The sequence below is a fragment of the Falco cherrug genome, chromosome 19, assembly GCF_023634085.1.
Source record: "Falco cherrug isolate bFalChe1 chromosome 19, bFalChe1.pri, whole genome shotgun sequence".
In the NCBI taxonomy this organism is placed as follows: Eukaryota; Metazoa; Chordata; class Aves; order Falconiformes; family Falconidae; genus Falco; species Falco cherrug.
The window spans coordinates 4435320-4448583 of record NC_073715.1 but is presented as its reverse complement, the minus strand read 5'-3'; the positions used below and the strand labels follow the sequence as shown (position 1 = coordinate 4448583).

General features: G+C 65.9%; 1 protein-coding gene across 6 annotated transcripts in view; it reads left to right on the top strand.

Annotated features, from left to right (window-relative positions):
- Positions 1–3545: 3545 nt before the first annotated feature.
- LRP1 (LDL receptor related protein 1) overlaps positions 3546–13264 on the top strand; it is an 89062-nt gene continuing 79343 nt past the window's right edge. For 5 of the 6 annotated variants that reach the window (XM_055696548.1, XM_055696547.1, XM_055696545.1 and 2 more), the window contains exon 1: positions 3556–3718. In XM_055696548.1, the coding sequence (XP_055552523.1) occupies positions 3646–3718 (73 nt within the window). In that variant the 5' untranslated portion in view covers positions 3556–3645. Of the gene's footprint in view, positions 3719–13264 lie in introns of all 6 variants that reach the window. The other variant, XR_008729883.1, reaches the window with a different exon arrangement.

The following is a 13264-nucleotide window of genomic DNA, read 5'->3' as shown; positions in this document are numbered from 1 at the left end:
CTTCTGGCCCCCCCCCCCATGCCCTGCCAGCACTGCTGCCTCACTGGGTGGGGGGAGGTGTGTGACGTCATTGTTTTAACAGGTGACATCACTCGGGGGGGACATACAGGCTGAGGGGTGCCTGCACTGCTCTCCATCTCCCCCTGCCTCGGCACTGGGGTCCCCCGGCAGGCTGGACCCCCGCTGTGGGGCGGCCCTGATGCCGATCACCATCCCCGGGGGGCTGGGGAGGGTCGTCCTGGCCTTGCCCAGCCCCCCCCGCCGTCCCCATGGCCCCATCCCGGGCATCCCTCCTCCCGTTGCTCTGGCTGGGACTGAGACCGGACAAGGTCTGGCACCGGTTTTTTCGCCCCGGGGGGGGGCGCTTCACAGCAGGACCCTCAGTACCAGGAGGGGCAGCTGCTGTGAGCATTCCCCCGCCCCCCCAGCCGCTCACATCTGCAGCGAGACCCCCTGCAAGGCCCCTGCGGGGGGGTGAGGGGTAGCAATGGCCTTCATTCTGCCAGCTTTGGGGGGGCTACGGGGCTGCCCTGTCCTGGGGGGCAGCAGCACCCATGGGGAGGGGGCTGTGTGGAGCTACGTGGGCGCAGGCCGGGGGCCACACGCAGGGGGAACCCTGGTGAGCACCCGCCGTCCCGGCCATGCCGGCTGCACGGGGCTTGTGCAACCTCTGGGGCGGGGGCACAGAGCCACCCTTTGGACCCCCCCGTACCCCCCCCCAGCACCCCTGCCTCCGGCCCTTCTGCAGGGCTGGCTTCCCACGAACATCTGGACCTTCTTCTCCAACATCTGGTGCAGTAGAAGCCGGAACCAACCCCCCCCCCCCCCGCCCCTGGGCTGGTCCCCCCTCCCCCCCGCCCCCCATGCTCTGACAGCGCTGCTGCCTCACCAGAGTGGGGGCAGGTGTGTGACATCACTGTTTAAACAGGTGACATCACCCGAGGGGTGGGGGTGGTAATGGACAGGCAGCTGCCCGGTGAGGGGGTGCCTGCGCTGCCCCCAACTCCCCCCGCCTCAGCACCCTGCCCAGCGCCCTGCTGGCAGCGCCGTGGCAGGATGCGGTGGCAGCCAAATGACAAGTGACGTCACGGCCCCGGCTCTGATGTCAGGGCTCTGAGCTCATTCCCACTGCTGTGGTGGCCGGGACGGGACCAGGGGGGCTCGGTGGGGGGGAGGCAGGAGGGAACCAGCCCCACGGGGACCCACAGCTGGCGAAGGGACAGGGTGGGCTGGCAGTGGGCTCGGCCTGGGGAGGGGTCCAGGCTGCCAGCCCCCCTGCCCGGGCAGCAGCCCCCCCGCAGCTCTGGCCGTGCCTGGGCCCTGCAGCCAGCTGGATCCCCAGGGCCTTTTGGAATGTTGCAATTATTGGCAGCGTGGCCCCAGCCCCCACCAGCCAAACCCACGCATTTTGGTGATGGAGCCTCGTCACCAACCCTCTGCGGCAGGATGCGACCCTGTCGGTGGAGGGACGGGTGTTCTAGTGAGACGCCAGAACCCAGGTTGTTTTTTGGGGATGAAGCCACCGGCCCTTGGCGTGGCTGTCGCAGCCCCGTGGTGGCCTGGCCCGGTGTGGGTGACCAGCTCTGCCGCGCTCGGGAGCTGGAGGTGGGCGAGCGACCCCCAGCCCTGCGGCCTGGCCAGTGGTGGGACCCCACTGGCATGGGGGTCTGCTGCCCCGTCCCCGAGCCCTGTGCCCACCCGCGGGGATGTGGTGAGGGTCCTGCTGGGCCCCTTCGTCTGCAAAAGACCCCCCAGGTGCTGCCCGGGGGTCACACCTGCTCCCCGTGGGGTCCCTGGGTGCTGAGAGGGGCTGCCGGGTTGGCCGCGCCGCCCGTGGATGCCAGCTGCTGCCCGGCTCTGCCGTCTGTCCTGGGAGCTGGTCACCCTCCATCCCATGTGTGGAGGGGGGTGGGCCTCCCCTGCGGCCCCCAGCTTGGGGGGCATCGGCAGGGGCTGGGCACCACGGCGCTGCAGGCAGACCCTGCTGCTGCCATCCCCAGGCCTGCTCTGCCCTTGCCAACACTGTGCCCACACTGTGCCCACACCGTGCCCATGCCGTGCCCATACCCATGCCTTATCCATGCCATGCCTACATCCATCCCATCTCCATGCCATACCCATACCATGCCATACCCATGCCTTACCCACACCATACCCATGCCTTACCCACACCATACCCATGCTTTACCCACACCATACCCATGCCTTACCCACACCATACCCATGCCTTACCCACACCATACCCATGCCTTACCCACACCATACCCATGCCTTACCCACACCATACCCATGCCTTACCCACACCATACCCATGCCTTACCCACACCATACCCATGCCTTACCCACACCATACCCATGCTTTACCCACACCCTACCCATGCTTTACCCACACCCTACCCATGCCTTACCCACACCATACCCATGCCTTACCCACACCCTACCCATGCCTTACCCACACCATACCCATGCCTTACTCACACCATACCCATGCCTTACCCACACCATACCCATGCTTTACCCACACCATACCCATGCCTTACTCACACCCTACCCATGCCTTACCCACACCATACCCATGCTTTACTCACACTATACCCATGCCTTACCCACACCATACCCATGCTTTACTCACACCCTACCCATGCCTTACCCACACCATACCCATGCCTTACCCACACCATACCCATGCCTTACCCACACCATACCCATGCCTTACCCACACCCTACCCATGCCTTACCCACACCCTACCCATGCCTTACCCACACCCTACCCATGCTTTACTCACACTCTACCCATGCCTTACCCACACCATACCTATATCCACACCGTACCCCCGCCTTACCCGTGCCATGCGCATACCATGCCTAAACCCATGCCATGCCCGAGCCATACGCACATCATGCCCATACCATACCCCCGCCATACATATACAACGCCTATATTCATACCACCTGGTGCCCACCCGCACTGACACCGTGCCCATGCCATACCCGCGCTGTGCCCACACCGCACCGTACCCGTACCCATGGGCACTCACGTCATACCTGTACCCATGTCATACCTGTGCTCCCACCATGCCCACACCGACACCACGCCCACACCATCCCCATCCCCCCACCCCCCCCCCATCCCCATCCCCCCCCCATGCCCATCCCCCCCCATCCCCATCCCCATCCCCATCCCCCCCCATGCCCACGCCATACCCGCCCCCGGGCCCGGCCGGGGGGCACAGCCCCGGCACCACACGCGCATGCGCGCTGCGGTGCCGCCGCGTAGGACCCCCCCCCCCCCCCCCCCAACGCGCCCCCCCCCCCCACGCGCGGCGGCGGCAGCGGCGGCAGCTCGAGCCCGGTGACGTCAGGCGGGCGGCGGCGCGCGCTCCATCCATCCCTCCGCGGCGGCGGCGGCGCGCGCAGCCCCCCCCCCCCCCCCCCCCATTCCCGGCCCGCCCCCGCCCCGCCGCCCCCGGCGCCGCCGCCGCCGCCGCTGCCGCCCAGCCCGGAGGGGCCGCCCGCCCCGCCCCGCCCCGCCCGCGCCCCTTCCCCCTCCCCCTCCCTCCGCGGATGTCGGTGCGCGGGCCCGGGACGCGCCGCCCCGCGGGCAGCACGGCGTGAGGAGCCGCCGCCGCGCCGCCGACCGCCGGCATGGGGCCGCTGCTGGCCCTGGCCGGGTGCCTGCTGGCCCTGCTGGCCGCGCCCGCCGCCCGCGCCCTCGAGGGTGAGTCCGGGGCCGCGGGGGCCGGTGCCCCCCGGGGGAGCGGCGGCAGGGCTGGGGGGGGGGGGGGAAGCGCTGCAGCTGCGCGGCCCCGCGGCCGGTGTCGGGGGCGCGGGGCCGGGGGCGGCCGGGGCTCGGCTGGGCGGCAGCGCCGGGTCGGGCCGGGGAGGGGGGGCGGGAGGCGCCGCTCGGTCCCCCCGTGCCCCCCACCCCCGCGCCGCCGTGACAAAGCAGAGCGGGCGCAGCCCGGCCCCGCCGCGCCACGGGGGACACTGGGGGGGGGGGGATACGCACACCGCGGGGGGTCACACTGTGGGGGGGGACACGACACACCGCGGGGGGGGCACCGGGAGCGGGCTTGGGCGGCGCGTCCTTCCCCGCGCGGCAGGGATGCGGCCCCGGCCCCCCGCCCCACCTCGCTCCCCCCGGGCTGCTCTCCCCGTTTTCTGCCTCCGTGCCAGCCCCGGTGCCTGCACCCGCCATCCCGTTTTCCTCTGGAATCCAAAGTTTCTCCCACAGCCGAGCAGGAAAGTTGGAAACCGGCGCCGCAGCGGGGGCCGGGGGTCCCCCCACTGCCAGGGCCACCCGTGACAGCCCGGCCTCACCCCATGCTCCCGCTCTTGCATAACCGGGGCCACTGCTCCGGCGCAGCCCGGCCGCCCAGTTTGGCCATGGCCGGACTGGTGCCACTGGGAAAATGTTTACCCAGCTCTGGGGCCGGCTGGCTGTCCCACCGCCCAGCCGCCGCGTTTGTCCAAGCTGCGCACGTCGCCTTCCCTGCCCGTACTGATCTATTCAGTAAAGACTGGAGCGAGCCCGGCGGCTCCGTGGCCGGGCTGCTCGGTGTGCGAGGGGCTGCTCGGTGTGCGAGGGGCTGCTCGGTGTGCGAGGGGCTGCTCTTGGCAGCGCAGGAGCTGGCAGCCCAGCGCGCTGGGAGCCGGCGGTGAAGTTCCTCGCGACGCCCGGACACGCGGGGTGCGAGGCTGGTGCTCCCTTTAAAAGCGGAGGGACGGGGGCTCCGCGTTGGCTCTCCTCTTACGGATTCCCTCTGTCCAGCTGGGAATGGCCTGGCAAAGGCGAGTGGCTGGAGCAATGGATGGGCGAGGGTTGGTGGTGGGTTTTTTTTTGGGGGGGCGAAGTTTTTTCTGTCCCTTTCCTTGCCCACCTTGGAGCAAACTAGGCGAAGCCGCTGGCATTTGGTGTCGTGGCAGTGGCAGCGCCTGACCCATCGCCAGGTCGGAGGGATGGAAGAGGAGGAGGAGGAGGTTTGGGCAAATGCCAGATCCCTGCCCCAGATCAGTGTCTGGGGCTGCAGGAGGCTGGAGCCTGTGGTTTCCATCCCTCCAGCCCCTCCTCGCCTCGCTGGAGGTCTGGGTGCTCAATTAGCGTCCCCTGGAGTGAGGTGGCAGGAGGCCATGGCACCCCACAGCCACCCCTCAGCTGACACCCATGTCAGCTTGTCATTAGTCAGTCGTACAGTCGTTAGTACAGGCTTGATTGACCCGCTGGCACCCGCTCGGCCGGTCAGGGGTGCAGGTGATGGTGGAGGGCTGAGCCCACCGGGGTCACCTGCTCCTGGGACCCCACATCCTGGAGGCATCGTCCTCGCTCCGTGGTGGCTTGGAGCAGCCGGTGGATCCAGAAGTTCGTGGGGGCGGGAGGGACAGGCATCACTCGTTGCATAAGCCGCGTTGCCTTTGGAAACAAGGCTGCAGAATGATGATGTGCTGGAGGGAAGTTCCTCCATCCTCTTCTCTACCCCAGGAGCTGGAGCAGGGCAAAAGCCAGCGCAGAGGAGACACCCCCACCTTCCAGCAGCGTGTCCCCCGCCTGGGGGGCCGCCCTTGGGCGTGAGGTTGGGGATGAGGTGCCATTCCGCCCTGTGGAGCCTTGGGTGGTGCAGCAGGGCGAGGGGGGCCTTGGAGAGCTGGGGAAGGAGCTCTGTGAGTCTGAGGGTGGGAGGATGCAGGGGGGGCTCTCAACGCCCCCCGCACTGGCAGGTCTGCGGCTGGGCTGACGGGGAAGCAGGAGGTGGCACCTTGGTGGCACCTGAGCTGGTGCCTTGGCCCTGGCTGGGCTCTGCTTTCCCTGACTGCCGGTCTGCAGGGGGGCCGGCTCGGTGCAGCGGGGCCCTGGGGGAACCGTGGCGGAGCTGGTGCTGCCCAGCTGCCACCGACAGCGGAGTGCAGGGTCCCCGTCCTTGTCCAGAGACCCACCGACCCACACCCACTGCCTCGGTTTGCACCCCAAGCCACTGCCTTGGTCTGCAGCTCTGGAAGCTGTTCGCTTGTTCCTGGCTTTGGCTGCAGGAGAAGGAGGCAAAGTCCAGCTGGTGGGGTGGAGGGTGGCGGAGGACGTGGGACAAAGGGCACCGGTGTGCGGCTCCTGTCTGCCGGAGCTCCGCGGCTCACCAGGGCGGCGTGGAGCTTCCCTGGGTCGCGCTGCCGGAGCTGGGCAGCCCTCGGGAGGGGAGCGAGGGCAGGCAGGGATCGCCCCATTTCTGTTTTGGAAATACCTGTGGTTAAGGGTGGCGGTGGTGGTTCGGCGCAGCGCTTCCCTCTCACCGCCTTGGTGGTCTGGTGCATCTCGTGCGTGCGAGGGGAGCGCGTGTGCCTGCGTGTGCACGTGTGTGCGCTGCTTCCCTGGGCATGCGTGGACGTGCCTAGAGCGGTGATGGGTTCAGCGGAGGTGAAGAGAGGAGTGTTTGGGGGCTGCTGGGAGGAGAAGGCAGGAGCTGTCGGAGGGGCTGCCACTGGGTGGTGGCTGCTCTGTGCAATGGTGAGGGCTCTGGTGTCCTGTGTGTCTGGCATCCCCGCATGTCCCGGGAGCCCCGTGGGGCGCTGCCCCCACACGGGAGGTGCTGTGCCGTGGGATGCCAGTGCTCCCGGGTGCTGCCGCAGTGTCCGGAGGAGAGGGCTGGGCTCCAGCCCCTGTCCCACCTGCTCCCTGCCCCGTGATGTGCGCTGACGTACAGACGATGGGGCAGCATCCCTGGCAAAGCGTGGCGGCGCTGCCTGTTTTGGGGTGACACTGAGGCACTGCCTTCTCACTGCTTCCCAGGCTGTTTCGAGGCATTGTGGGTGGTGTGGAGGTGGGAACAGCTGTGCCATCCCCCTCATCTTTGGTGTCTCAGCCCCACCGCTCGCCCCTCATCTTCTCTCCGTGCTGGTTCCATGTGTTCCACAGGAGCCGGGAAGGAGCGGGGGCTGCTCAAGCCCTCCAGCTGGTGATGCTTTTCCTCCGGTGTCAAGTACCAGTCAGGCAGATGGGAGCAAAACCACCCTGGTCCTCAAAGGTGCTGGCCCCCAGAGACCCCCCCGGAGCTGACTCTGTTTTGGCAATCACTGGTTCCTCTTTGCCAGCAGCCGGTACTCGATCCGGTGCGGCTGGCTCCCGGCGGGGCAGGGCTGGTTGCCTGCCCGGTACACTAGCCAGCACGGGCTGCACTCTGCTGTGCAGGGCATTCCCGTTTCCTTGCAGAAACAGCAGGATCAGAATGGAAAAGCAGAGACAGGGACAAGCTGCATAAAACAGCTGCTGGGTGGGATCCCCAGAAGTGCAGCATCGAGTCCACTGTGGGGTGGCAGGAGAGTTGGCCCCAAACCCCCCCCCCCCGGTGTCTGGGACGAGGGTGTTTGGGAAGGGACCACAGGCAGGTTGAGCTCAGCCCCCCTCCATCCCCCTCTGGAGGGTGTGGGGGGGACTCGAAAACGTCCTGGTTAGCCCACAGTCACCATGGCAAGCACCAGGAGATGAGACTGGGGAGGGTGGTTGAGTACCGGGCAGAGTGAGGGCATGGAGCCCTTTGCGCAGAACGCAGGAGCGTTGTTACCATTCATCGAGGTGGCTTTGGGGGCCGGGTGGGGACGTCGGGCACGCGGGGGTCCCACACATGTGCGCCGTGGGCTGCTGGTGCCACAGCTCATCCCTGCGTGGCGGCAGCATGAGCAGCCGGTGGTGGAGGGGAGGCAGCTGCTCTCGCCGTCAGGTGGGTCCTGCTGCCACAGCCTTGCCACCATCTCGCAGGCACTGGGGGGGGGCTTCGTGGGGAGTGGGGCCCCCGCTCGAGGTGCTTTCTGCCGGGGGTGGGTGCCCGCGGCTGGGGGGTTTTGCTGCCCGGCATGGCCCCGATGCCCCAGGGGGCAGGAGGAGCTGAGCCCACATCTGTGACCACCCACGGCCCTTGGGGGTTTTGGCTTTGCCTTTGGGGTGACTTCCCGAGCCCTGTGGTGCCCTTCCAGCAGGGACGTGGTGCCGGGAGCACGTGCCGCCGCGAGTGCCCTTTGCCCTGGGCCGGGGGTGCACGGGGGGGGGGCGGGGGGGCAGCCTGGGGCAGGGCTGGGCCTGGGAGCTGTGGAGCACCCAGGATGGGACGTGGAGCACCCAGGATGGGACGGGCTGGCCGCCATCCTGCCGAGTCAGCGTGATTAGCCCATGGTGACCAGCGGGTGAGACCGCGGCTTTGTGGCGGTGCGGGAGGTTCCTTTTCCCGGCACTGAAATTATTTCACTTCCCAGATCTGTGTCAAGCAACTTATTTGGGTCAGGTAAAACCCTTGCTCTCTGCCCCTGAGACCCCCCGGCTGACCCACAGCCCGGCTCGGGGGCTGTGCCTCTCCGACAGCCGCCTGCCTGCTTGCGGTGCCTTGGCCGAGCACGGAGTCGTCCTGCTCCTTCTGCTCCCAGCTCATCCCCATGAGCCACAGGGCTCAGCCGAAATGCCCGGGATGAATCCAGCAGCCCGCAGGCTGGGAAATGGGCTCCCCGGAGATGGTGCTGGCTCCCGGTCAGGGCAGCTGACTCAGCCGGTGACCAGTGGATGTGTCAGCCCGTTGCCTTCCTGTGCTCCCTGCTTTGCCAGGTAGACAGGACTCGCCTTCTTGCTCGGACTGAATTCTAGCTCTGTCACCTCCCAGGGCGCACGTCTTTGCCGTGTTCCCGTGGGTGTCCCGCGTGGGATGCTTGGCCCTGCACCGGGGGCTGTGGGCAGGGTCCCTCCGGCAGCCTGTGCCCCTGTGCCGTGGGTGTGCTGCTCCCCAGGATCCTGCTGCATCCTCCGAGCCAAGCAGCCGCTCCTACCTGGGGAGGGGGAGCATTTATGGGCACCGCTTGCCCCACAGCCGGGCAGAGGAGCCGGCGGAGGCCACCGAGCCCTGTTTTACACTGGGGGAGCAGCTGGTGCCGTTGGTGCTGCACTGAGTGCTGTGTGCTGGGGGGTTGGTCCTAGCTCGGGGGGTGTGGAGCATGCCTGCTGCACCCTGCTTGGGTCCCTGGGGTGGCTGGCGGTCCCTGGGGTGACCAGTGGTCCCTGGGCTGCAGGTGGCACGTGCCGGGGCCTCGCCGGGTGCTTGGGGTTTTTTTTGCATCCGGCACCGTCTTCCGCTGGCTCTCCCAAAGAGCGCGTCAGCTCCGGCTGCGCTGCAGCTTGTTGTCGAGGGGATGCGTTTTCCTCTCCTTCAGATTCCGCCAGCCGGTGCAGGACTGACTCAAGCTATTTACAGACCAGGTTTTGCTGTTGACTTAACTTTTCAGTCACTTCCATTTAATGTACCTTGGCAGGCTGACCTGCCAGTGGCAAGCAGCAGCGAATATTTCCAGCGTTTTCTAATTCGTCTCAAACTTCTTGTTTTCTTCACTTGGTGCCTCTTATTTTAAGAAGGAAAACTGGGTGGGCCGTGAGCACTGTTTCGCTGGATGTTTTTCTGTTGTGCGAGCTCGCTTTCCCCAACGCAGTCCAGCCATTTCTAGGGCTAAATATAGACTCACAATGTCCTTCCTTAGCCAGGGGAACGGAGCAGGCTGGAGCTGCGATCATGCAGATGCTTTGCAGGATCAGAGACAGTCCCAGCACTGCTTGAAGCAAAGGGCTTGTGGGGTTGGCGACCCAAATGTTGGATAATGACCTTGCTGGCAGCTCGGAGCTTCTCCGGTGGGAGCGTGCTCACCGTGCCGCTGAGGGGAGGGATGAGAAGAGCAGCCTCGGCTCCAGGGAGTGTCAGCCTGCGGGGAAGGTGAGAGCAGGTCTGTAATGTCCAAAACACGTGGACTGAGGCATCGGTGGGAATTGCGGATGTCTGGGAGGGCGTCTAATTGAGTTGGAAGTTGCATCTTTAATTGAGTGGACTAATTAGCCTCTTGCGAGATGCTGCTTCTCCAATTGAGACCGTAGCAAGGATGGGCAGGTGCTGACGGTCGCATCTGGCGTGTGAGGCGGTGACAGGCAGGTGAAGGGTGAGGTGAATTGCGAGCGAGCGGTTCGCTTGGTAAATAACGGGGGGCTGCTGGTGGTGGGAGGCGAGGGCAGTAATCGCTGCTTTTAGACTTACTGCTGGACGTGGGGCTCTGGTGTCCATCACTTGGCCGCCAAATTCAGGAGGAGGGTTTCGGCTGGGGGATGGGGGTCACAAAGGCTTTCTGAGCCATCACGCCGCTGCCCCCCGCCCCGGCCTTGCTGGGGGTGGCTGGGTTTTGTTTGCTGTGGGCTGCCAGGCAAATTGTTATTTTAATCTGCCAAGAGCTTTGAAACGCATCAATCTAGTCCATTTACTTAATATGGTGCAGCTCTTTGTTTGCAGGCGCTGCTGCAGCCGTCTGAGCGCAGGGACCGAGCGCTCACTGGGTCCCGGATTCACACAGCGGTTCATTGTAGCCGATGAACAGTCAAGTGTCTCCGCTGCTTGTGCTGCTGGTGAGATGGGCTGCGCCAGGCTGCCCGCACCTCGTGCCGCTGCGTTAGGCTCCTTGGGGCCAAGTCCCCTCCCGGTGTCCCCTCTCTCTGCTTTCCTGCACCCTGGGGGGCAGAGCCCCTCCGTGCCGCAGCGGCATGGCACCCTGCAGACGTGCCGGGTGTTTTTTCTGTTCATGCTGTGCTCGGGATGTGACTGTCGTGGCCTAAAGGACTGCGTGGGGCCGCAAGCGCTCCTGCTGTGCGTGTGATGCTGCGGTGCTGAGGAGCAGCAGGTCCCCTGCCCACGCTGCCCCTCTCTGCTCTGCAGGCACCCATCTGGCTTGCTGACGGTGGGGCTGCCGGCACGTGCCCGCTCGGAGCAGCCCTGTCTGGGGACAAGTGTGTTGCCCGTCCCCAGCTGCCGGCACCGATGCCCCTTGGCCGTACCCAGTTGGTTGGCAGCTGGGAGAGTGGCTCCAGCTGGTGCACGATGCTCCAAAGGTGGCTCTGACCCGGTGGGCAGCAGCATCCCAAAGCATGGCGCTTGCAGCAGCCCCGTCATCCCTTGGGCGCACGTGCTGGCTTGGTGCCGGACCCCGTCCCTCCAGTCGGCCGGTGCGCGGCTGGGGGCTGGGAGAAGGCTGCGAAGGGTTTCCTCCCGGCGCTCGGCGCCGCCGGGTGTCGTGGTGCCTTTTTATTGTTTGGAAAAGGAAGCACTTGGGTTTAATACTTCCCGCGACGATCGCCTTCCAGCAGGCCAGGCGGATGCTGTGGGGCACCAGGGGCAGATGCCGCGTGGAGAGCGGTGCTGTGCCTGCGCCTTTGCCCCTGAGCCGGGACCTGTGCTTCCTGGGTTATTTCCAAAGAGGGAAATTTCCTTCCCCTGTCCTCCAAGCAGCAGCTGAATTGTCTGTGAGCCCCTGGCCTCATCCGCGCTGCGGGACACGGCCCCTGCCTGCTGCTTGGGGGCTGCTCCTGGGGCCGTGAGCCGGCTCAGCATCCCTGGGCTGGTGCCCGTGCCGTGGCCCTGCTTCCTGCCGCAGCCCCCGGCTGCTGCCGGCCCTTCCAGATGGGTTCGCTCAGCGTCTCCTCTCACGGCCTGGAGGCCTGGAGCGTGCTTTCCCCACCGAAGGGCGGATTTGGAGCCTAGCACTGTGCTTTACTCACCAGCTTGGTCATCTCCTCTGCAGCTGCTCTGATGCCATCGCCCCTCAAAACGTGCCCAGCCCAGCCCCGCGCCTTTTTGGCTGCGTAAAATCTTAAAGTTTCTTTTTCTGCAACTTGCAGAAGGTAAAACCAGGCAGACCAGAATCCCAGACCCACTGGAACCACTGGAGCATCCAGGCTGCCGCAGGCGAGTGGTTCTTTGCTGGCATAGCCGAGCCACGCTGGTGGAGATGCTGAGTGGCGGGGTGGCGTCTGGGATGCAGCACTGGAGCAGACATAACTGTACTGGGTTCCTCTTTAATCGTTCATGCTGGTTATAAACAGATGGGATGCTTTGCCATGCTGAGGATTTTTTACCCCTTTACATCTTAAAATACAACTGAGCAGGAGTCGGGGAGCAGAGCGCTGCTGAGCAAACCTGCCCCGGTCCCTTGGCCCTGCGTGCGGGGACATGGCTGGGTGGTTCTGCAGTTTGTACAGCGGATCTGGGCAGCAGCAGCAGCGACAAGCCCGGGCGTTGCATGATGGCCCCGTGCATGGCTTTAGGGTTCACTCTGTTGTTGTTGGATCCCCCCTCCCACCGCTCTGGTTCGGAGCTCGGCGTTTGGGTGGTGGCTGTGGCTGGTGGGCACTGCTGGGCTCTGAGGAGCTCTTGGCACCGGGCTTGGCTGCCTGCCTGCTGCCAGTATCTGGGGCTGGAGCTGTGGCAGGAGGGACGGTGCTGGGCTGGCGTGGTACCTGGTGGAGTAGAGCGGGGACGAGCTCCAGCGTGGGCCCCTCGAGCCGCAGGGCTGTGCAGCGCTGTCTGAGGATGCTGAGATGCCGCGGGCTGCAGCTCTGCAAAGCCACTTCGAAGCCGCTGCAGGACGTGATTTACGGGGGCGCGCTGCTGAGGAGACCCCACACCTCTGCCTGCCCCACGCTGGCACCTTGCCGGCAAGCACATGCGTGCCACAGGAGCTGCCACATGGCCGGTGCCTGGAAAATGCCAGTGCAGGTGTGACGTCCGTCGGGGGAAGGATCTTCCCCACCGGGCTGGGAGGCAGCGGTTTGCTGGGGCTGTGTCCTTGCGGGCCGGTCCCGTTTGCTTTTGGGGACCGGGACGGGAGCGGGTGACAGCCAAAAGCCCGGTGTGGGCAGGGAGCTCTGGCAGAGCAGGGCAGGGCCGCGGTGCTGCTGTGGCTTGTTTTCTCCTGGGGAGACCTTGAAATAGCAGGAGATGGTGCTGTGCAACGGGTGGCACCGTGGCTCCGTGACCTTGTCCTCCCCAGAGCCGGGAGATGCTCCCCACGATGCGCGGTCCCCAGAGGACCTCAGGAGGGGACCCGGTGGCTGGAGATAGGGTCTTCAGGTCCTTGTCCTCCTGGAGCTCCCTGTGTCTCCTGTGGGCAGGACGAGGGGGCGGCTTCTCCCTGCCTGGGCCGGGGTGGGACCCCCCGTGTGCACCCTGGTGGGGACCCACAGGGGTGGTCACCCCAAGGTGGCTGAGCTGGGGCTGGCCAGGTCGTCCCTGGTGTGCAGGCTGCGTTCACACGGGCAGGTGGACCAGAATCCAGAGCAGCTCCCCACGCGGATGCGCTGCTCGGGAATAAAAGTCCCTTTATGCCAGAATAATTAGTGTACTCAGAGCATGCTAATTATTCTGGGATAAAAGTGACTTTTATTCCGGCAGAGTGTCCTCTCAAAGGGCCCTTTCTGCCCGCTCCCAGGGCACAA